We start from the raw sequence: 23,192 nt of genomic DNA on the forward strand, positions 1-23,192 counted from the left end.
TCCCAAAGTGCTGGGATTACAGGCATGAGCCACCGCGCTCGGCAATCTACTTGTATTCTCATATGTGTTTTAAGAATGGCCCCTTTCTTAATCTTAGAATATGTATATGTTGATGCATTCTTACAGGATCACATAACAACTAAAGAAACACAATATTTTAAATTATGATGGTCAACAGACACAGTATTTTCATTTTTGAGAACTATGCAATTCACATAAATAGGTAAAACGAAAGTGAATATCACTTTTTAAATCCTAATATTGGAAGTAAAATTGAAAAAAACTTACACTTCAGATGCCATCCAAAAGTATGAGTACAGAACTGAAAAATAAACTTAATGATCTCCAAGAAACTGCTTTTTATTTTTTTCCCTAAGACTCTGTTGTTTTTCCATTCATTTACTTTAATTTTCATAATAAATTGTGCTCAAAATCATTAACTGAGATTGGGGTGGTGGTTGCAGAGAGTAGTCATGTTAATTGGTGAGAATAAGGCGAGACAGGAGGAAGACTTTCCCTTTTCAGATGCCATATTAATATTCTAATGGTGAATATATCCCAGCTTTTTATATCATATTTTAAACTGTATATCAATAGCAGTGGATGATGACAGGTTGCTTGAAGGGTACAATAGCATTGCTTCAGTGTTGGATGCACTGAAGGCTCAGGTTTCATCACAATGCAATATCAGTATAGGAAAATTACACTTGCACCCCATGAATATATACAAAAAGTAAAGATGAATAAAATGAATATCAAGCACTTCATCGATTCTATGAACTCCATGGAATTCCATGAACTCATTTTATCTCAGAAAGAGTTAATGATGACATCATTAGTAATTATTTTCTCAATGTCATTCCTATAACTTTATCTATTATTAGACATTCATTGTACCTCAACCCAAAGATAAGAAACGTATAAATTCTATGGGTAATCTCTTAAGGTGGAATCAATATGCTAATAATAATATATACATTAAAACTTCAAAGGACATCTTTCAAATTTCATATTTATACAAAAGGAATTCTGTACTGAACCATGAATTTCAAATTTGTTCTATTGTTAAAATGTTGAGTCAGAAATTATTTTGGTGTGATATTTAAAATAATAACATGCAAAGTAGATACAACAATAATAATGACTAGTATTTTGGAAATAGAAATAATGATATACAATGAAATAATAGCTTTTCCTTATTCAATGATAGTTTTTCCTTAGACTAGTAGCATAATGGTATGTGGCCTTAACCTCAAAAGATTGCATTTACAAACATGAAGTTTATAGTAGAAAAGACTTATCAATGCATGGCTTTTAAAAAAGCAAGCCATCTATTGTCTAAAATCAGAAGGAAAATATCACCTTTATGTCACAGGAGAAAGAAAATCAGAATTAGAAGAGCCTAGAGAATTTCATCATAACTAAACGAAAACACAGCAACTAAATCGTGATTAAAATAAAGGTCTTCTCTTCCCTAAATAATTTCTTCCCTCTGTGAACAAATATCTCTCATAGTAAAATTTTTTATTAAATGACTTTGTTCTGTTCTTTTCTCATTTTCTCAACTTTATTTATTCCTTATGTTTTTTCCAGATGACAACAAAATTAAGAAAATGAGGATGAAAGCAGATATACTTTCCCGAGAGAGTAGTAAGTGTCCTTTAGAGAAAAACTCATGTGTTCCCCAAAAAGCATAGGTTAAAAGCTTAATCCCCAACACAGTGTTGAGAAGTGGGACCCAATAGGAGGTGTTAAGGTCATGAGGGTTCATGAATTGATTAGTAATAAATATAAAAGGGCTGAGGTGGCCAGGCACAGCAGCTCATGCCTGTAATCCCAGCACTTTGGGAGATCAAGGCGGGCAGATCGCCTGAGGTCAGCAGCTTGAGACCAGGTGGGCCACCATAGTGAAACCCCGTCTCTACTAAAAATACAAAAAATTAGCTGGGCCTGGTGGTAGGTGCCTGTAATCCCAGCTACTCGGGAGGCTGAGGCAGGAGAATCGCTTGAACCCAGGAGGCAGAAGTTGCAGTGAGCCGAGATCGCACTATTGCGCTCCAGCTTGGGAAACAAAAGCAAATCTCCATCTCAAAAAAAAAAAAAAAAAAAAAAAAAGGCTGAGGCTGTGATTTTGATATCTTGCTCTTTCTTGTCTGCTCTTTGTCCGTCCACCATGTCACGGCATCACACTGCAACAAGGCCCTTGCAAAATGTGGCCACTCAATCTTGGACGTCCCATCCTTCAGCCAATAAATCTGTGCTTATTATACATTATAGAGTCTGTATTATTCTGTTATAGCAGTACAAAACAAAGACAATGCCTATGGGCAAATTCTTGCCCCAATAATTTATTCCTCATATGTTTGCATAAACGAAGGGGCAAAAACTTAATCTGGTGAGCTCTTGCTGTACTTTCATGAAGTAATGAGTGTTCTTATTGAAAATACCTCATAAAACATAACACACTAAAATAGGGCCTAGTTAATCTCCACCAGTGGTTATTGTTATAACAGATTTTTCTACTCATGAGAACTATTCTTCACATAAAGCATCTAATATAATCTTCTTTCCACTATTCAAGTTTTACAGTATGATTCTGTAATGTAATCATTTTTCCACTCATGTCACAAACATTTAAATATCCCTTCTATTCCAAAATGTGCTATGCATATAAATAACAAATAAAATCAAATCTGAAAGGAATTCACAGAATTTAGTCACAAACACAGATACAAAAATTAACAAATAGAACATTGTAAAATAAACAAAGATGAGATCAGTGTACGAAATAGGTACAATGATCCAGTTTGGCAGTATAAAAGATTTTCCTAAACACCTGGTCTCTGATCTGAATCTTACAGTGTGGGTAGATGAGAGAGGGATGGCTTCTTCTAACACTTTACCTTCTGATCACTCACATGCATGCTTAAAGGAGTAAGAATGGAAAGTACACGATACTCTTTATGGACCTGCTAAGAGTTCACTTAGGCTAGCAGCTAAGCATCTATGCATTTGTCTTGCTATGAGGCAGAATATTAGGGTGCATGATTATGTGGTGACTTGAGAGTTAGGGAGGAAAAAACGGACTTGGAGAAAGGCAGAGACTTGGTATATGGAGATCTTGATTTTTTAATATTAGCAAATAAACTGCCAAGTTTAGTATAAAATTAGCTATTTGGATAAACAAACATTTTGAACATGTTAAATGAACAAGAATTTTGTTTCCCACATTAAAAAATTAGAACAATTTTCCCAAAAGTATTAAAACATTAATAATTAAAATAGTTTAAAAATAAATACATTTGATCAAAAATTTTCAGAACCTTTAATACTCCTCTTGAACTATGAATCTCCTAGAAGGGTATATAATCTCTGCAGTGGTTCCCAAATTAAATGCAGACCTTGTTTTCATAATGACCTTACTTGGAAGGCACAGTTTTGTACCACACAGAAATTTTAAGTGGATTTACAATTTATTTTATTATTACAATGTACTTTCTACCTATACATTTATATAAGAATTTTTCAAGGATTTTGTAAAAGAAAATGTCTGAATTTGAAATTTGAATTAATTCTATATATATTATAATACTTCATATGTGTGCACATATATATATACACACACACATATAAATAGTTTGTGTGTGCATAGTAAGTTAAAACTTCATCTGTCATTATAACCAATTAATAACAACAGTTACCATTTTAGTTTTTTATTGTGAATTTCCCTTTGGCAATATGAGCTGAATTCAAATTTCCATTTAATATGTGCATTTTCAGGTTATAATGCTTAAATTATTTTAGTCAGCTCTAGATTTTTTTTTTCAGTAAAAGGACATGGAACTAGTTAAAATGATAACTTTGGTATTAAAAGTCCATGGCTTATTGAAACAAGCTGTACAAATCTTCCAGTTCCTTAAGGAAATATACATTCATTCTCAAGTATTACAAATGCATGACAGAAAGTACATGTACTACGAATGATAATGTAATTCTCCTACTTGTTTAATAACCATTAGAATTTTCTTTCTCAGTATCACTGCCACTTACAACATTGTGATCAATATTCTGTTAGGAAGTTTTATTATCATATTCATGCGTAAGATTCAATCACAGAAAAAAAGTGGTAATACTTTTGAACACATTTCTTGTCATTGCTACTTCTGACATAAGATATTATAGAAAAAAAATGTGACTTTTGTTATTGTTTCCACAGTGGGAAAGTAAGGATCTGAGAAATGTTAATTTCCACAAAATATACACAAAGCTAATTTAAGATTAACATTTCTAGATGGACTAAAGGGACACAGATCGTAAGGCAATTCTGTATTCAGCCAAACCATGAGCCTGTTGAACAGATATTATCCTACTGCATAGAAATATGTTCTTGCTATTTTCACAAAAGTGGTATTAAATTGATTGCTGCATCAGACATTACTGTCTGCTGACTGAACCCAAAGGTTTGTAGTGACAGTGTTCTCAAATCAGTTTCAATTCATAGAATTCACTCTGCATTATATCCCTCTATTATTAGATGCTTTGTGTTCACCCGTGGTATAGACAAAGTGACCTCACACATGTACAGTGTATAAACAGAGTGATCTCACTTATGTACAGTGCTTTCTTCTTTTTGACACCGTATCTCACTCAGTTGCTCAGGCTGAAGAGCAGTGGCGTGATCTTGGCTCACTGCAGCCTCAAACTCCTGGGCTCAAGCTATCCTCCCACCTCAACCTCTGAGTAGCTGGGACTACAGGCTCATGCCATCACACCTGGCTAATTTTTGTATTTTATTGTAGAGACAGGGTTTCACCATGTTGCCCAGGCTGGTCTCCTACTCCTGAACTCAAGTGATCCTCTTGCCTCAGTCTCTCAAAGTGCTGGGATCATGGGCATAACCAAATACCTCTTACTCAGTTGACTCATAGTTTAATAACTTTATTTTTTCTTAAACCGGTCTTAAATATCTACTGTTCGACAAAAACATTTTATTAAAAAATATATGCAGTTGTCATGAATTTAAATGCTTCTATTTTTGGTAATTGTTATCATAGGAAATACTTAACATACATGTCACATGAATTTGCACCAAGGGATAACCAATTTATATTAGTAGTATAAGTATAAATTTATTTAAAATGACAATATTGTATACTTTGAAAGTGTAGTTAATTATATTCTATATCCTTTTTGTATGTGTATCACCCAGTTAGTTCAGTATTGGTCACCGCTGAACTCAAACACCAAAGCAAAATCAACAATAAACAAAACTAAGTTTACCATGAATTTATTGCTAATGAGCTGTCCTTTCATGTATACAACGAGGACATCAGAAGAAAATATTTTACTCCTTTTTATCTTTTTATTTTATTTAATAAAAGGTTTATTGAGCTTATAAATAATACTACAATTTGAAACCCTTATTCAATGCTTAATAATAACATCCACTGTTTGAGATCCTGACAAATTCAGGCACTAGGCTTTGTGCTTTAAATATACATTTTCTCAATTTCATTTATTCCTCACTTCAGTGTTGTAAATTAGTTATTATGCCCACTTTATAAATGAGAAAACTGAGACTCAAATAAATTAACTTATGCCAAGTCACATTTTTAGGTAGCAAGGATTTGAAACAAGTTCTGTCTGATTCTGATGCAACAGCATTCTGGTCTACTTTTTAGTGAAATTAAGATAAAAGGAGTGTCATTTTATAGGTTGCAAATGATGTTAGTAAATAATTTGGGCTTCAATTTTTGGGTTTGCTTTTTTTTTTTTTTTTTTTTGAGAGAAGGTCTCCCTCTGTTGCTCAGTTTGGAGTACAGTAGAACAGTCATGATTCACTGCAGCCTGGACCTCCCAGGCTCATGCAATCCTTCCACCTCAGCCTCCCAAATAGCTGGAACTACAGGCATGTGCCACCACACCTGGGTAACTTTTTAAAGTTTTTAGAAGATGGGGATCTTACTATGTTGTCTCAAACTCCTGGGCTTAAGCAATACTCCTGCCTAAGTCTCTCAAAGTGCTGGGATTACAGGTGTCAGCCACTGCATTTGACCTGTGTTTCCATTTTTTTCTTTTCTTTTCTTTTTTTTTCAAGCTAAGCCACCTATTTGTTTATGTTGAGGTAGAGCTATTGACTAAATTAACTAGTGTTGTAGGCTGTACATTAATGGTGCAAGCATTAATTGCTAGTGTTAAACCAGAACAAATCATAGTTTTGATAATAAGATTGTTGACATAAAAGTAATTTTTCACACCATTAAAATATATTTTACTCTGGTGAAGAAAATAGATTATTATGTAAAACAGACAGAAGCAATTAAGCATGACAGTTTATCCAAACCTAATATAGAAAACAATTTAACATATTGTGTTAAATGGCTTTCAGTTTCAATTTATTGTTGCCATATTTTAAAAGAGAAAACCCTGCATATTATTGCTCGATTGGACTGACCTAAGGTTCATTTTTCTGTTATATCAAAATGAATGTGAATAACTTTGTAAGCAATGCATAGTCACCATCGTTCTCATGTTATTATTGATTTATGAATACAAGGCCTTCTAATTTTTTTTACAAAGTGATGAGAATGGATTAAAATAGCTCATTATCATTCTATAAATTGCAATTTAAAAAGAGAGGATAGAAGAGTGCTAAAATTTTTATGAGGTTAATTTAAAACAATTTATCAAAAATCAAAGGAAACTCAACTAATGTACTTTCTCATAATGCTATAGAGCACATGCTAGAATGACTCAATATTATATTATTTTAGTCTTTCAATATACAAATGCATTACATATACAGCACAGTATCATTAACTTAGAAGCTTCCTACATACCACTTGTAACAATTGCAATCCAGTTTTATTCCACAGAAGTAACTACCATCCTAAATTTTTGTTAATCATTGGCTTACATTTCTTTATCATGTTTACCACTTATGTTTAAATGCTAAACTTGTCCTTAACAATGTTGCATATTATATACATGAAATAATGTAATCTATCTTTTCCAGGTAAACATTATATACACATACACACACAAGTCATATGTATAAACACACACATATTTATTCTGCTTAATGTTTAACATTAGATTTTGATATTCACCTATGTTATGCATGGATCTGTAGCGCATTCACTTCTATTGCCATACAAAATTTTAGTTTATGAATATACCTCTATTAACTTATCTTGTCTGTAGTTATTATTAACAAGGATAACAAAACATTATTCCTTGAGTCTTTTGGAGCAAAATGTCATCTAGGATATGTGCTTAGAAATGGAATTACCAGATGACAGGAAAAGTTCATGTTACATTCTATTAGGTAACCTACAACTTTTTGCCTAAAGCAGCAGTACCCAGTGACTCACAACAGCCGTGCATAATAATCTTCACTGTTTTTTGAAAACATTCTTCCCAATACTTGGTTTGTCAAAGTACATTTTTGTTAATTAGTGGATGTGATATAGTATCTCAATGTAATTTCTAGTACACACTTTCCTGATTCCTACAAATATTTTCTTTTTTCATGGGGTATTTGTGTCAAATACTTTTTCATGCCATTGGCATATTTTTTCTACTTTTTTTCCTTGCTACTATAATTTGTAAGACATACTTAGATATCCTAACAAATTATTCTATGCATGTTTCCTGTATGTTAGAAATATTTTCTCCTAATCAGGTCTTTTTGTTCCACTGTCTTCTAAGTACTTTGGGTAAATAGGAAATTGTAATAGCAATTTGATACATCAATCTATTCCTTTCTGATTACGCCTGTGTGATCAGAATTTATGACTGGATGTCAAAAATTATTCTCAAATAATTTTTGCTAAAATATTTCAAAGTATACCTTTGACATTTATGATTATAAATCAACTGGAATTGAATTCGGTGAAATAAGCTAGATGAGGTATATTTAATCTTTTTCCATATAGAAAGTCACTTCTCGCAGCAGAATTTTTTCAATAGCCTAGCCACTTTCCATTGATGTGTAATGTCCAGTTACAAATAAGGTTTACATATACCTATGGGTCTTTTCTGGCCATTTTCTTCAATGGACCATTGCCTATACATCTATATTAAAAAACAAGCATAACTTTGCAAATAAATTATCTTAGGGTCTTATTTTCTACCCATCTCATCAATCCACTTAACCATAATTTTATTTTTTTAAGGATTGTTTTATTCCTTTTAATCAGGGGAATTAACCAGGTTGTCTAGTTAGAAATATTGGCAGGAATGAGAATAACATAATTTTCTATTTTGTAATTGTATTTGATATTTATGTCTAAAGAAAAATTTACCAATTGCTTATAATTTCAGAATATCATGTAATCTTTAGTGCTAGATGAGAAAATAATTATTGATTATTGCTATAATTTGGATATTTCTCCCCTCGCAATCCTCATGTTGAAATTTGATTCCAAATCTTGGTGGTAGAACCCAATGGGAGGTGTCTGAGTCATGGGGATGGATTTCTTATGAATGGGTTAATACCTTTCCTTGATGGGGGTGAGTGGTTTCTCACTGTTAGTTGCTGAGAGAGTTGGCTGTTAAAAAGTGCCTGGCACCTCTGCTGCTCCTTCTTGCTTCCTTTGTCACTTTGTGATCTCAGCACACACCTGCTCTGCTTCTCCTTCCATGAGTGGGAGCAGCCCGAGGCCCTCACCAGAAGCAGATGTTGGCATCATGTTTCCTGTAGAGTCTGCAGAACTGTGAGCCAGATAAACCTCTTTGCTTTATAAATTACCCAGCCTCAAGTATTCCTTTATAGCAACACTAAATGTACTAAAAAAGGATGCTTCATGTTCTTAAAGCAACAAGTAACTAAATATGTTTGTACATTTCCATTAATATACTACTATATTTTTATTATAACTGATTATTTCTAATATATGAAAATGCATCCTTCATTATAAGAGACAGGAATTAAGAATCAGCAATTAACTCATGTTTTAAAATTATATCTCATTTAACTAGAAATTGCGAGGTCCAACTTAGATGTTAAATGAATAAGAACATAAGTACATGAACTTTCCTCTTACTTAAAACTCTTCGTGTTGTAGAACAAATGTATATCTAAACCTCTGAATATGGTACTGACTTTTCTATGATATTTTCTCAATATTTAGAATTGGGGGGGAGGTCTTCTAGAAGTTTTGACTTATTCACTAAATTCATAATTGTCGATTCATTACCCATTCCAAAGTATAAACACAAATATGATTTTAAAAACATGTTATAATAAAGAATAAAATTTGTTGCATTATATTATCATGATTTTAAAATTTTAGTAAATATGAATGAAAATATCTGAAAGTTTATAATATCAATAATGTCACACATTGTTATATTAAAATACTTTCATACAACAGCTTAATAGTTTTAACATATAATATTTTTATGTAATAGTTTTAGATTTATGTATAAGTTTTGGGTCATATTATTATACTAAAAGGGGGCATGAGACTTACTGGTTCACACATATATGTCTCTCTTTTATGTTTCCATTAATACTCTTTAATAAGTTATTTTATCATTTACTTAAAACATTTTTCAAAAATATTCAGCTGTTTTCAAAATAAATAATTCATGTGACCCACCACTGAATGGCTAAAGAAAGGAATTCATTCTAAAACTCTGTTACCATATTAAGAGAATTCATCTCAAATATCCAATGGTAATTAGTTAAATTTATAAAAAAAAATAAATAATCTTTTGACATATTTTAAAATGAAACTAGACTAGATAGCACTTGCTAAGAGTTTGACTTGAGTAATGAAATGAGCTGAGAAGCTGTCTATATATAACAGAATATTCAAAATCAATCTTGATACAGTCTCTCCTTTTCTACTTGCTGCTACATTTTGAAGCAAGGTTTAATTTCCTCTGTATCAAAAGCATCACGCTTTATACGTATGACGATTATCCTTGTGCTAAGAAGTTTTTAATAACTATGCCATAACTCAGAGCTAACACAGCAACAGTTATGAGGTGAATATATTTTTTTTATTGTGTTACGTGAGTTATCTTATGTTCAACCCAACCCTAGTGTGGGTGTTAGGTCCCCTGAGAAACAGAGAATACACAATTTGCCAAACGTAATACAGATAGTAACTGGTGAAGCTTGGTTGAAAGCCAGCTATTATGACTGCATTGTTCTACCAACCACATTATATAGCATCCCACCATCTGAGGCCAGAAGAAAGAAGAAAAAAATGATTTACTGTTGTTTCAAGAAGTATTTCAATACATTCTCAAGGATATTTTATATAATTATTCTTCCAAAAAGTCTGAAATAGTATAATAGACAGCTATGCATCACAGTTTTATGAGCAGCTGGACTTAAAGCAGAAAGACGCAATGGATATCAAAAAATCATGCAACACTTTCTAATTACTTTCTAAGAATAACATCCCCATGGTTGTTTGAGGGATAAATCTATTTATACTGAGACCGTGCTTTGGGGTTGCAGACACAATAATAATAACAAGAGAAAATGTAAAAAAAAAAAAAAAAACGTACTTGGACAATGAAGAGTAAATTGTTTTCAGAGATAAGTTTTATTGTAAATTAAGTATATTTTCTGCAAAAAGAAATGTTTGTAAATATTGATTCAAATTTGTATTGCTGAGAGACAAAAGTAAAATCCATTCACATTCTATGTTTACTGTGAGGATATTCAGTGTCAAAAATTCCCATAAACTAAAGATACCATTAGAAAACAGCAGTGGCACTAATTGCCCTGCTGTAATCCAGTGACTTTGGATTACTGAAGAGGGAATCAGCCTGATAAATATATTTTGATGTTTATCACATATTTTACTTATGTGCCGGTTTGAAAATAGACTGAAGGAGGTACAGAAGAACACTCTAAAGTGAAACAGCTGCTGCAAGAGGCAGGTCTGCAGAGATTGCTTTATTATGAAAAGAATGCATCAGTGAGAAAAGGACAGGAAAGTAAATCTCCTAGGGTATACTATGGCCAATAATTTCAGCAATATCTACTTATCTATATCATGCTATAGGACATCATTAAAATACTGTTTCCGAGTCAGAGAAGTTTGACAATGTAAAGCAATTTAACATTATATACTGATTCCTGAGCTCATTCCATTGATGCATTCAGGTTTTTACAATGTTTTAAGCTAGCACTGGACTTTTGACAGCTCATCCCCATATATTACAACAGGAGTTAATGTTCAGGATACCACCAAAGTCTTTTATAACAATTTACTACATTTGTACAAAGGGGAGATCTAAGCACAGAGGAGTAGAAAACTCCTTAAGTAGAAGTTGTTTTTCTTATTTTTATTGTGACAGTGAAATAGTTAGAATATGTTATATTTTAGTTATTATTTGGCACATTTACAAATTGTTTTTAGGATTTATGATATTTCTCATTATTCTTATAACATGCTGCCTGCAGCTTGCATATTGTATAAATTTATACATAGTGACTAATGAACATATGTTTTAAATAAAGAATTAAAGAAACTTACTCTTTTTCCAGGAGGACCTGGTGGGCCAGCCTCACCAGATGGACCAGGAGGACCCTATAAAATGTGAAAAAATACCTTTAAAAAAATTGGATATTATTTTGTGGCCTATATAAAATTTCAAAATCTGGATGGAAACCCACCCTCTTTCTTCATTTCCAGATGTCAATATTTCCTGGAAAATCTCGGCCCTATTTCAGATACCTAAACTTCCTCAGATATTTATACTTAGACCTGGTAAATTTATATGGTAAAATGATTTATAGTTAGAACAAAATGAATCAAACTCTTTTTATGTAAAACTGTGTCCTATTAAAAAGTGCTAATTTATATCTGGCAGGCATTAAATAGGCATGCTAATTAATATAATCATATGGTTAATAATTCTGCTCATATCACATAAACATGTGAAATCATAATACTATTACTTCTAAATTTCTTTTTGTACAACGCTAACATTCTATGCCAAGGTGTATATATCGTGTTGATATGGTTTGGCTGTGTCCCCAAATGTCCCCAAGATGTTCTCATCTTGAATTGTAGTTCCTATAATCCCCATGTATCGTGAGAGGGACCCAGTGGGAGGCAATTGAGTGATGGGGGTGGTTACTCAAATGGTGTTCTTGTGATAGTGAGTGAGTTCTCACAAGATCTGATGGTTTAATAAGTGGCTTTTCATCCTTCACTTGGCACTCCTCTCTCCTACTGCCTTGTGAAGAAGGACATGCTTGCTTCACCTTCCACCATATTGTAAGTTTCCTGAGGCCTTCCCAGCCATGCAGAATTGTGAGTCAATTAAACCTCTTTCCTTTATAAATTACCCATTCTTGTGTACTTCACAGAAGCATGAGAATGGACTAATACACAGGCTGACATATGATCCACAGGTCTTATCTATGCAGAATAAGCCTGTATCTGTGATAGCAAACCATCTAGTAGGAATGGCCCCAGAGACAACATTGTGTTGAGGGACCATTGTCTTTGATTCCTAAAGTGAGTGACCTCCCTTACTTTCTCCCTAAATAACTACGTGTGTCCAAAGTACACACCTGTATCATTCATAGGTTTTTTTCAAAAGGCCTATACTATGTTGAGAGTTCATTTAGGTTCACAATTAAAATAATTCATGTTAATGATGGGATAATAACTTTTGCTGATGATGAGATAACTTTTCTTTTAGTATTATTGTGTTTTTAATTTTTTAACACAATGAATAGATAACTGAATTTGATATAGTGTGACAACATCATTAGTATGATATGATTACACTTTTCATTATAAAGACTGTTCATTAATTTATATCAAATAAGAAACACTCCATGTAAGACTGACTTTTAATTGGAATTCAACAATTTTTTTGATAATTCTTTCAGAAAAGTGCATATACATAGAGCTATGTTTTTCAAAGGCTGATTACTTCTGATTATCTCATTAAAATGCCTTGAGACTATATAAAGACTTAAAAAAAAATAGTGCATTTACTCACCGGTTGGCCAGGATCTCCATCTTCACCCTTGTCACCACCAACACCATCTTGACCCTATAAGAGGAAATAAAATACGAAGCAAGATATATTTCAGTATCAATAAACCACACTACTTATTAGGAAAAAGGTATGTTAGGCCATCTCTTGAGAAAAAATATCAGATGGACAAGAAAATCACTATATTCTTTTACCCTTTTAAAAAAGATAGTGGTACCTCTCACTCTTCCCACAAAATTTTGTAAAACTGCTACTATTCATATATCAAATTTAAAATCCAGCACGCTCTTTATATAAGGAAGAAAGAAGATGTCATTAGTATACAATGCCAGTGAATTCTTTCACCATGAACAAACATGGTATAGTTTTAAATAGGATTTGCATTATAGAAGAGAAACAGAAAAGCAAAGATCCTGTAACTTTGAAATAATGATACAACTCAGATAATTTGTTTTTACAACCCATCAAAGACCAGGAACCTAATCTAACTGTTGCACCTACATTGCATGAAGAGCTTAATCACTCAATGTTGGTGAAATAGTCTCCAACTATATGAATTTTCCTGCATTTGCAATTACTTTTTATGTTTTCTTTTTCTTTCTGTTTTGGGAGTTCACTTGGTAATTAGATTTTTTCTTTATTAACAATACAGAAACTAGAAACATTCTCACCAAAATAATTTCTTAATTTTTCCCTGATACTTACTGCAGGGCCAGGTTCCCCAGGAGGACCAGGATCTCCAGGAAAACCAACAGGGCCCTAGAATGATGTTTTGAAAGAAAAGAAATAAATGAAAATAAATTTTATAAAGTTATGACATTCTGGAGGTTAAGAGGTTAAAATCATGGCAAAACCTGCTGAGAATATTTCTCTTCTCCTGCCAAAAAATTTCTAAAGAATTAATTCAATTGAGAATGCTTATGAATATATGAAATGATGAAAAGTCAGATTTACCAACTATGGTCTAGAGCCTCAGGATTTCTAACCTTTCTAAGAAAAGCTCCAAGGTGAGTTTGGTATAAATGCCACATTAGAGGGGACTAAACTCACTTACCGGGTTACCTTTAGGGCCATCATCACCTGGTGGCCCCTTGGCACCAGGAGGTCCAGCAGCTCCAGGTGGACCAGCTTCCCCTTTCTCTCCTCTTTCTCCTTTGGGACCCTACTCCATGTTTTTTTTTTTTTTTAAATAGAAGGAAAGAAGAGTTATCTTACAAGTTTTGCATAAAAGTTTATTAATCTTAGCACACTGGGCCAGAAAATTTTCTTTCTTTCTTTTTTTTTAAGACAGAGTCTCGCTTTGTCACCAGGTTGGAGTGTAGTGGCACAATCTCAGCTCACTGCAACCTCTGCCTTCCGGGTTCAAGAGATTCTCCTGCCTCAGCGTCTCTAGTAGCTGGGACTATAGGCATGTGCTACCATGCCCAGCTAATTTTTGTACTTTTTAGTAGAGACGGGGTTTCACCATGTTGGGCCAGGCAATTTCTGCTGTGGAGATCTGTTCTCTGCCCTTTAAGAAGTCCAATGGTATCCCCGGCCTTTACTAAATGGCTACCAACCCTCCACGTTTGAAGACCAAAAGTGTCTCCAGATATTGTCAAATATTTCCTGGTGGGCAAATTTACTCCCGGTTTAAACTAATTAGAATAATATAGTCCTAATACGATTGATACATGTTTATTTAAGGCAGCAGGACTTTTTTGCTTATTTCTTTTATGGACAGTTCATCAAAGGGAATGCATACAGTAAACAGCCCATAATGTTCTAACTTCAGCAAATATGATCTTTTTTCAATTTGTTTATGAATCCACATATGCAGAGGATATCCAAAGTTATTAAACAAGGCTTTCTATTTGTGATTATTCCTAATGGGTTGGAAAGGGAAAGTAAAAAGTTGAATCACAGCTAAGAGTTAAGTTACATGTTTGTAATGCTGTAAAAGAAATTCTCAAACCAAAAATACACTATGTTAACAATAACACAGTACTTACGCCTACGCCTGCTTCACCAGGAGGCCCTGGGTTCCCTGCTTCTCCAGGTTCACCCTATATAGAGAAGATCAAATTAGTATTAGAATACAGAGATGATATTCTACATTTGTAAAATTCAAATGTTATCATATCATTTTAGATTAGCCTTTTTATATATTATTTAAAAGGCATTGAAAACTTTAATAACAAAATAACTTTTTCTATTAGTGACTCCAATGCTTTTATTTCTCAGGTAAGTAGACAGAAATACGTAGGCTTGATGCTATAGTTCTCACTGGTTAGTTAATAGTCAGCATATTAATCCAGATTACCACAAAACCATCACCAGACATGCGTGTTTCCTAAAATATTATGTATTTGCACTGTGTCAATATTCAAATTACAAATAAGTTTATTGAGTGAACAACTTCAAATTGTTTGCTAAAATATAAATTTATTTCTCTTAACTACAACAAATTAACAGATGACTTGCTGGTACATATGTTGATATTTTATAGGATTTGTTTAGTAGGAATCTAAAGAGCTTAGAGGAAAGACAATAATTATAATATATGTAAAGTTTCTTAGACATTAATTAAAACTGCTCCATTTGAGTATACACACAAATGTGATAGCCTTTATTATCTCCCTGTTTAGATATGAATGGCTTTTTTTCTAGCCCAGTGGATTAATAAATACATCTCTTTAACTAGTAGGTTTTACCTATGAAAGTCTGTTGCTAATGCCTCATACTTCAAAATGCACAAAAAATATAACGTCTTGTTCAAGTAATCAGTTAAGTAAAACAGTACATTCATTTACCATGTTTCCACTCAAAATCAGTCACACTAGTGGTCTCAGCAATTGTGAAGTGGTAATTGTTCTTTTAAACTGAAAAAGAAGTGAGGCCTATATTTCCCTTACTTTTTAACTCTAATATTTCCAATATTCCTGACACAAGTCCACTGCTCTTAAGTAAATGTGTCATATTACCTACAAACACAATTTCAGGGCAGAGACTATTTTTGTGTACATAGTTTCTTACTCTGAGAACATACACATATTTTAAATTCTTAAATTGCCCACTTAATGGTGGAGATATCTACTACTTTTCAAGAGTCTATTATTAGTAGTGTGATGTGTACATTACTTCATCTCTCAAGATGAACAGCAAATACTTCCAGAATTTTGGATAAATCTTACAAGAAAATATTGCATTTATATTATTTATAAAGAGAGGTATCATTCATCTATCTCAGTATAATGGAATGATATGTTTAGTGATATTTCCAAGAGCTGATATTCATATCTTAAAAATGAAACAAGTATTTTGGCATTGAAATCAATTGTAAAATGTCCATATTAAAATATTTATTTAGAAATATGATAAATCTATTGAGCATGTACATTGAATATGTCATTTTCATATAAATAGAAAAAAATCCTAAAATTCACATGAAACCACAAAAAGAGCCTTATTGACAAAGCAATCTTAAGCAAAAAGAACAAAACTGGAGGCATCACACTGCATATTTACAGCAAACTAATCTTTGACAAAGTTGACAAAAACAAAAAGGAAAAGATCCTGTTTTCAATAAATGGTGCTGAGAAATCTGATTTGCCTTAAGGAGAATTAAACTAGACTCCTATCTCTTACCATATACAAAAATCAACTGAAGAAGGATTCAAGAATTTAAACATAAGATCTGAAACTATAAAAATACTAAAAAAAAAAACATACGCAAAACTCTGCTGGACATTGGTCTAGGCAAATAATTCATGACTTAAGACCTCAAAAACACAGGCAAAAGAAACCCCAAACTAGACAAATGAGATTTAATTAAACTAAAAACCTTCTGCACAGCAAAAGAAATAACCAAAATGTTTTCTTATGTACCACATTAATTCATGGTAACATCACAGAAAGAACTACAGAAGAAATAGTTGAAATATTTTTAGTAACCCTCTATAAGTTTTGTTGTTCTTCTTTTCAATCTATAAAGTTAAATTTATGGATATGTGTGAAAAGATTATTTCCTTTTTATTAAATGAGTGAAATGAGATCAGTGAAAAATAGGTTTAAATAATCTTAGAATTTAAGTATTGCTTCTAATGATAAAGCTTGAGGTGATAAAAAAATTAAAACATAAAAAAATTTAAAAAGTATGAGCTTTTTACTACAAAGTCTCTTTATTTAAGAATAATAATATTAATATCATTTGGTCCAAAATATACGAAAACTACCATTTTGGATGTTAGATCCAAGTGGTGCACAATGTAAAATGACAATTAGTTAAAATGAATTTAAATTTATCTAAATGTTCATTAAAGTAATTTTTAAGAAAGGTGGGACCAAAATCACAAATCAAATAAACCATAGGCAACAAGACTAATATTATATAAATTAACGTCTATGTTTCTAGTAGCACAATGCTACAAACTATTTCATTCTGAAGAATAATATTTAATATAAGTTTTATGATAGAGCACTGGTATAATGAAGGAGATGTTAGGTTATGAAGTCGTCATTACTTATTGTAACCAGTTTACCGTCCATTACATAACACACGTGTTTAGGTACATACTCTTTTTAGAAAAAACAACAAATTACTCTGTATGTGCCAAGTTATGAAAATATGTTATAAACCTTAAGAAAATATCCTGAACATATTTCCAAGTTATTGAAAAAATTATTGAAGTGCAAAAGCTTACTTATAGCAATTATACAGTACATAAAGAACAGGTATAATATATTTAAACAAAATGCATACATGACTAAAATATACTTTTTTATTCTTCATTGCCAGTGACTGGAATAAATTTTTTCAAATATAAGAAATGGGTATACATTCAGCCAGAATCAAGCCTGATGTTGAGAAATTTAAATAATCTATAGAATATTTATCCTTGATTAAAAAATAACAACACAAAAAAACGAGTTAGAATCTGCCTCTAATCCTGTTCTCTGTCAAACATAAAAAAAATGCAAAAGAAAGGAGCAAAATTAAAACCGTGTTTTTATTGTAACACCATTTTGACTCGGATTGATTCAAAATGATTCAGATTGACTGAATTAATTCTCATAAAGTCAAACTTGGCAAAGTGTTACTATAATATACATAGGCTTTAAAATTAATATGGAAACAATGTGGAAGGAATTTCTCCAAGAAGCTCTAAACATCTGGCATTCATGCCTATTTCAAGAGTCCTGAAATAATGACAGCTTTCCCTCTTGCATTCAAAAATCTTCAGGAAAGAAGCCCAATAAAAGCTAGTAAATCATAGAAGGACTAGCTCCCACAACAATTGAGTCCAAACATTGAGAGTCCAAAAGGAGATGATGCAAAAGAAGAGGAAAAGGTGGTGCCTTGGGGTTTTTGTCTACACGTGATGATATCCTCAGGACCAGTGCTCCTCCCATAGGAGTCCTCAGCACCATGAAAAATGTTTTCTAGGACAATCTGAATGGAATAAAAAATGTGTTTTCAATTTCAACACCAAACTACTGGAACAGTTTCCAACCACATAAACTTTAAATTTAAGAATATATATTTAAAAGGCTGTCAATCAAAGAAGCAGGAAGAATTAGATAATGAGTATAAAATTCTCTTAATCAAATAACATTGATTATAATTAAAATACTAGAACAAGCAATGGAGCTGAAGTAAATATCAAGATCATAACAAATCTAATCATAATTAAATTTTTTTCTGAGAATAATGCTTGTAATTAAAAGAAATCAATTTTAAGTATAAATAAAAATATGAAAAACTTGAGACCAAGGAAGGGAATCATTTTAAGAAAGGGTAATCTATACTACGGATATTTTAATATTAGCAATCAAGGAAATTTTTAGTGTTTTCACTGCATAATATGTGATGTTATAAATATAATTCTTCCCTTTCTGAAAATGGGTAGTTTATTTTTTAAAACAAGAAAATATCAATAATTTTCTTGAAAATTCTATTAAGAAGTGAGCATGAATGCTTAAACAAGAAATCAATGGATCATTTTGACATTTTTGTAAAAGGAAGAGCAGATTTTTTAAACAAAATCATGTTCACAAGAAAAAAAAAAAAAGCTATTCTGAGCCCAGATATTGTGCTCATGCCAACTATTTTGAAAAGTGATAAAGATAGGTCTGAGTATTAGTAATGAAAATATAACTCAAAATGTAGCAAAATGTATGATTAATTCCTTTGTGGCTTGAAGGATTCCTTTTTCCCTTTAAGTCAGTTACATCAACCAGTCTCTTCTATTTTGAGTACTGAGTATGACTAGACATTCGTGGACTGCAATGTATCCAAGCTTAGTCACCTTCTAAGGAAAAACTTTGATGAAATTACAGGAATCCTCTAGGGCTCAGCTTTCTCAGCTTATAAATGTGGATAATAATGACACCATAATTATGAGGCTCCTGCTTAGATTAAAGAAAATAATATCTGCACTCATTCAATATAATAACTGGCAATCAAAACATATTTCAAAATCATGTTAACTTTAATTTTTGAAACTACTAGATGACATGTGAATCATATAACTATGTAAAAGGCTTAGAAACACTCATACTAGAAGCACTTAAACTACTACCCAGTATTATTAAAGTTCTTAATTCATGTTGTTTCAAACTGTGTGTCACTAATATATTTACCTTTTCTCCAACACCACCAACTGAACCTACAGATCCTGGGGGTCCTTGTGGTCCCTGCAGTGTAGAAAAAGGAATGCAATTATCCATATTCTTATTAAAATAATGCATTTGTAAATATGTATCTAGTTGTTCTCAAAAAAGAGAGAAATAGATGCATGAGTATTCTTAGTCATTTAAAGAATGAGACTAAATGATACTTAATAGAGTTGTCAAATGTGCTGGATAGCAAATAATTTAATATATTACACTGATTTTCAAATTCACTATAATTTTGAAGATAAAGCAGGAGACTTTCACACTCTGGTTCATTCCTGAAACATAGTTTCAATCTCTTTGCCAACAGAATAGTTAGATTGGTTTTAGGCAGTGATTTTGTAGTAAATCAAAATTATGACCCTGGTTAAGAATTACATAATCCAGGCAAGAAACAAACCCCTTATAACATCTTTTAGCTTTTAATTACCTAAGGAGAATTAAAATCTACAAACTCTTTTAGCTCCTCCATTTCTAGTCTATTTTTTTCTCAGTTCTGGCCTGCCAGAATTTAAAGCAGGTATTAAAGAAGAATGAAGAAAATGAAGACCAGAGACATGAAGAAAACATAGACTTCATTGTGAAAAGTTGGCCAGAAGGAAAAATACTGTCAAAGCCATAGATCCGTAAATGGTAACAGTAAGATAAATATGGCATTATATTTCAAAATCTTATAACACTAAAATAATTTTTAAGCTTGGAGAATATCATCTTTATATAATTAAAACATTTTATGTGATGAAGGGTGCACCTATCATGCACATATTGCTGTAACATTATATAGACTGAAAATACAAAATGCAAAGCTTTTAGATGAAAGCCATTGTTAACAAGGGCATAAGAGTTATCATATGCAAGGCACAGTCTAAGTATGTTGGTTTGAATGATGTGGTAATTATAATATACACAACATTATAACATTTCTCAGTCACAGTAAATATATATTGGATGGAAAATGTGTACCTATGTTATATTTACCATGATTTGGTCACTATAAATTCCATTTATTTTGTTATATAATGAAGTGGAGTGAATAGGTGACTCTTGAGTTCTTAACCACTTAATATTAAACAATAGTGTGATTACCTGCATTATAACTCACAGAGAGCATCTGCTATAAAATAACAACACCTATATAATTTCAAAATAATTAACATGTATTTCAGAGTTCTTACGTCAGCTCCATTGGGACCTTGAGGGCCTCTTGGGCCTGGAGGACCAGGTGGACCCTATAAGAGAGAAATAGTGAGGTTTACAAAGACCAAATTCAAATGTGTTTCCAACATTTTCATTTTATGACTAAAAAGCTAAAAGAAGTTTAAGCCTGTAAAAACTATAGTTAGTGAAGCATATCAGGGTTATAAGTCATCCTTGATGGATACAACATCATGTTAGCAAATGAGCCTTTACACATAGCTCTGAGGAAATTAGGATTTCAGGAGAAAAAATGTGATTAGAAAATGGGTCAAGAAAGTCTATTGCTACTGTCTGGTATAATATGTTCACAATATAATTAGATATATTTCATTCTAGAATACATTACAACATAAAGAAAATGTAAAGTGGGAAAAAGAAATGGTGCTTGAGTAGATTTAGAATTCATTAACTCAATAGAAGTCTTTTTTGTGGATACGTATTTTTAGCTTTTTCTATGTCAACTCTTAGGTTCTATATGCTAGAATTAGAAATAAGAATAATTATTTAATTTGATAAAACAAAGATTCTCTCTCCTGACAGTGCAGTAAAATTAACTTGGAACACTTTACATAAAATACTGATGACAGAATCTCCTACCTCAAGGTTGTGATTGAAATAGTCTATAGCAAGTGTTTTTCGCCGTACATTAGTACATTTCACAGAACATTAGTGTTTTTAAAAGATCTCAGTTTATTCTAATGCCATGGTTGAAAAGCTTTTCTGTTATTATCTATTACTATGTAATCAGGAAGAATATATCAATGATTCACAGAACCATGGTAACCATATCTGGAAAGTATCTGATACTGCTTGGAACTATTAACCAGTTATTTGAATCAGCAAAGTTTTCTACGCATTTCTTATATCTAATTTTATTAATGATAATACGGATCATTTCAAAGAATATAATAGATTTGAGTGTAATTCCTAAGGAGAATAAAACCTAACAGACAAGTGTTAAAATTTGAAAATGTGTATTCTGAAGGAAGTGAAAATTGGGGGCAATGTTGAAGGAAAGGGACACTTAAGACATGCAGTCATCACATTTCATTATGGATTTCAATTACCTTTGCTAATTATTTTCTTATCTAAGGTAGAGCTAAATAAATAATTATGTGCATTTCAAATTCTCAGTTCAGGTCTTAGAGAGCCAGAATCAATAAATGCAAATAATTATAAGTCATAGCATTCTAATTAAGACATAATTCCTTATTAAATTAAGAATTTGTTTCAAAGTACAGTTATTTTTTGATTCTGTGTAAATTGCTAATTATCTAAATCTTGAGTGAATATTACCTATTCTTTACCTGCTCCAAATAAAAATCCTGAGCTACAGACTAAGAAATAACTAAAGCATGGCAGTTGCTTATATACACCTCAATACTATATACATAGTAATGAAAAAACACATAATAATTTACAAACCAGTGACTGCCATACATATGACACATACCCATCAAACACCAAAAAATAAAAACTTACCATGGGACCAACATCCCCATTTTCACCTTTTTCACCAGGTGGGCCTGGCAGACCCTAAGAAAATATAATAGAAAATAATAAAATCACTCATGTATTTAAAAGACACGTTTGATCAATTTCTAAGATAAAATCAACTATAAAGTTCAATAAGTACATGGAAATGAAGATTCAGATACTAACATTTGTTAAAACACCTACTATACAAGTGTTGACCACATGTAATAAAATCTTACACCTACATTTACAAATAACATTTATTTTTTGTATAATATTATATTGTTTATTTTTAGTTACAATAAAGATATACTTTGATCTGGGAATTTATGAATGCCCAACCATTTGCTCAGTCCTGTACAAATAATACACAGAACTTCCCTGGTACAGATTTCTGGAAACTCTTGGCCCAAAACATTTTAGAACATGAGGTTTTTATAGTTAGGTACCAGTTTGGTAAAATAAATATTCTAATATATTTCAAAGGTTATAAATATCTTCTGAATTCTTGAAACTGTTAATTCAATTTCTGCATCTCACAAATCATTGAGCTCATGAAACCTACTATATTATACTTTTAAAAACTCTTTCGGGTCAGGAGCGGTGGCTCACGCCTGTAATCTCAGCACGTTGGGAGGCTGAGGCGGGCGGATCACAAGATCAGGAGATTGAGACCATCCTGGCTAACACCAGTGAAACCCCATCTCGACTAAAAATACAGAAAAAAAAAAAAAAAAAAAAATTAGCCCGGCGTAGTGTCAGGCACCTGTAGTCCCAGCTACTAGGGAGGATGAGACAGGAGAATGCTGTGAACCCGGGAGGCAGACCTTGCAGTGAGCCGAGATCGTGCCACTGCACTCCAGCCTGGGCGACAGAAAAAA

At 32.1% G+C, this 23,192-nt stretch overlaps 1 protein-coding gene across 1 annotated transcript in view; it reads right to left on the bottom strand.

The window, feature by feature from the left end:
• COL11A1 (collagen type XI alpha 1 chain) overlaps positions 1-23,192 on the bottom strand; it is a 232,172-nt gene that overhangs the window by 25,282 nt on the left and 183,698 nt on the right. The window contains exons 48-55 of the mRNA XM_017863237.1: positions 22,318-22,371; positions 20,814-20,867; positions 19,606-19,659; positions 14,976-15,029; positions 14,039-14,146; positions 13,690-13,743; positions 12,988-13,041; positions 11,505-11,558 (exon numbers count right to left, since the gene is read on the bottom strand). Coding sequence (XP_017718726.1) covers positions 11,505-11,558; positions 12,988-13,041; positions 13,690-13,743; positions 14,039-14,146; positions 14,976-15,029; positions 19,606-19,659; positions 20,814-20,867; positions 22,318-22,371 — 486 coding nt within the window. The remainder of the gene's footprint in view (positions 1-11,504; positions 11,559-12,987; positions 13,042-13,689; positions 13,744-14,038; positions 14,147-14,975; positions 15,030-19,605; positions 19,660-20,813; positions 20,868-22,317; positions 22,372-23,192) is intronic.

This window comes from Rhinopithecus bieti, unplaced genomic scaffold, assembly GCF_001698545.2.
Source record: "Rhinopithecus bieti isolate Rb0 unplaced genomic scaffold, ASM169854v2 scaffold_67730, whole genome shotgun sequence".
NCBI classification, from domain to species: domain Eukaryota; kingdom Metazoa; phylum Chordata; class Mammalia; order Primates; family Cercopithecidae; genus Rhinopithecus; species Rhinopithecus bieti.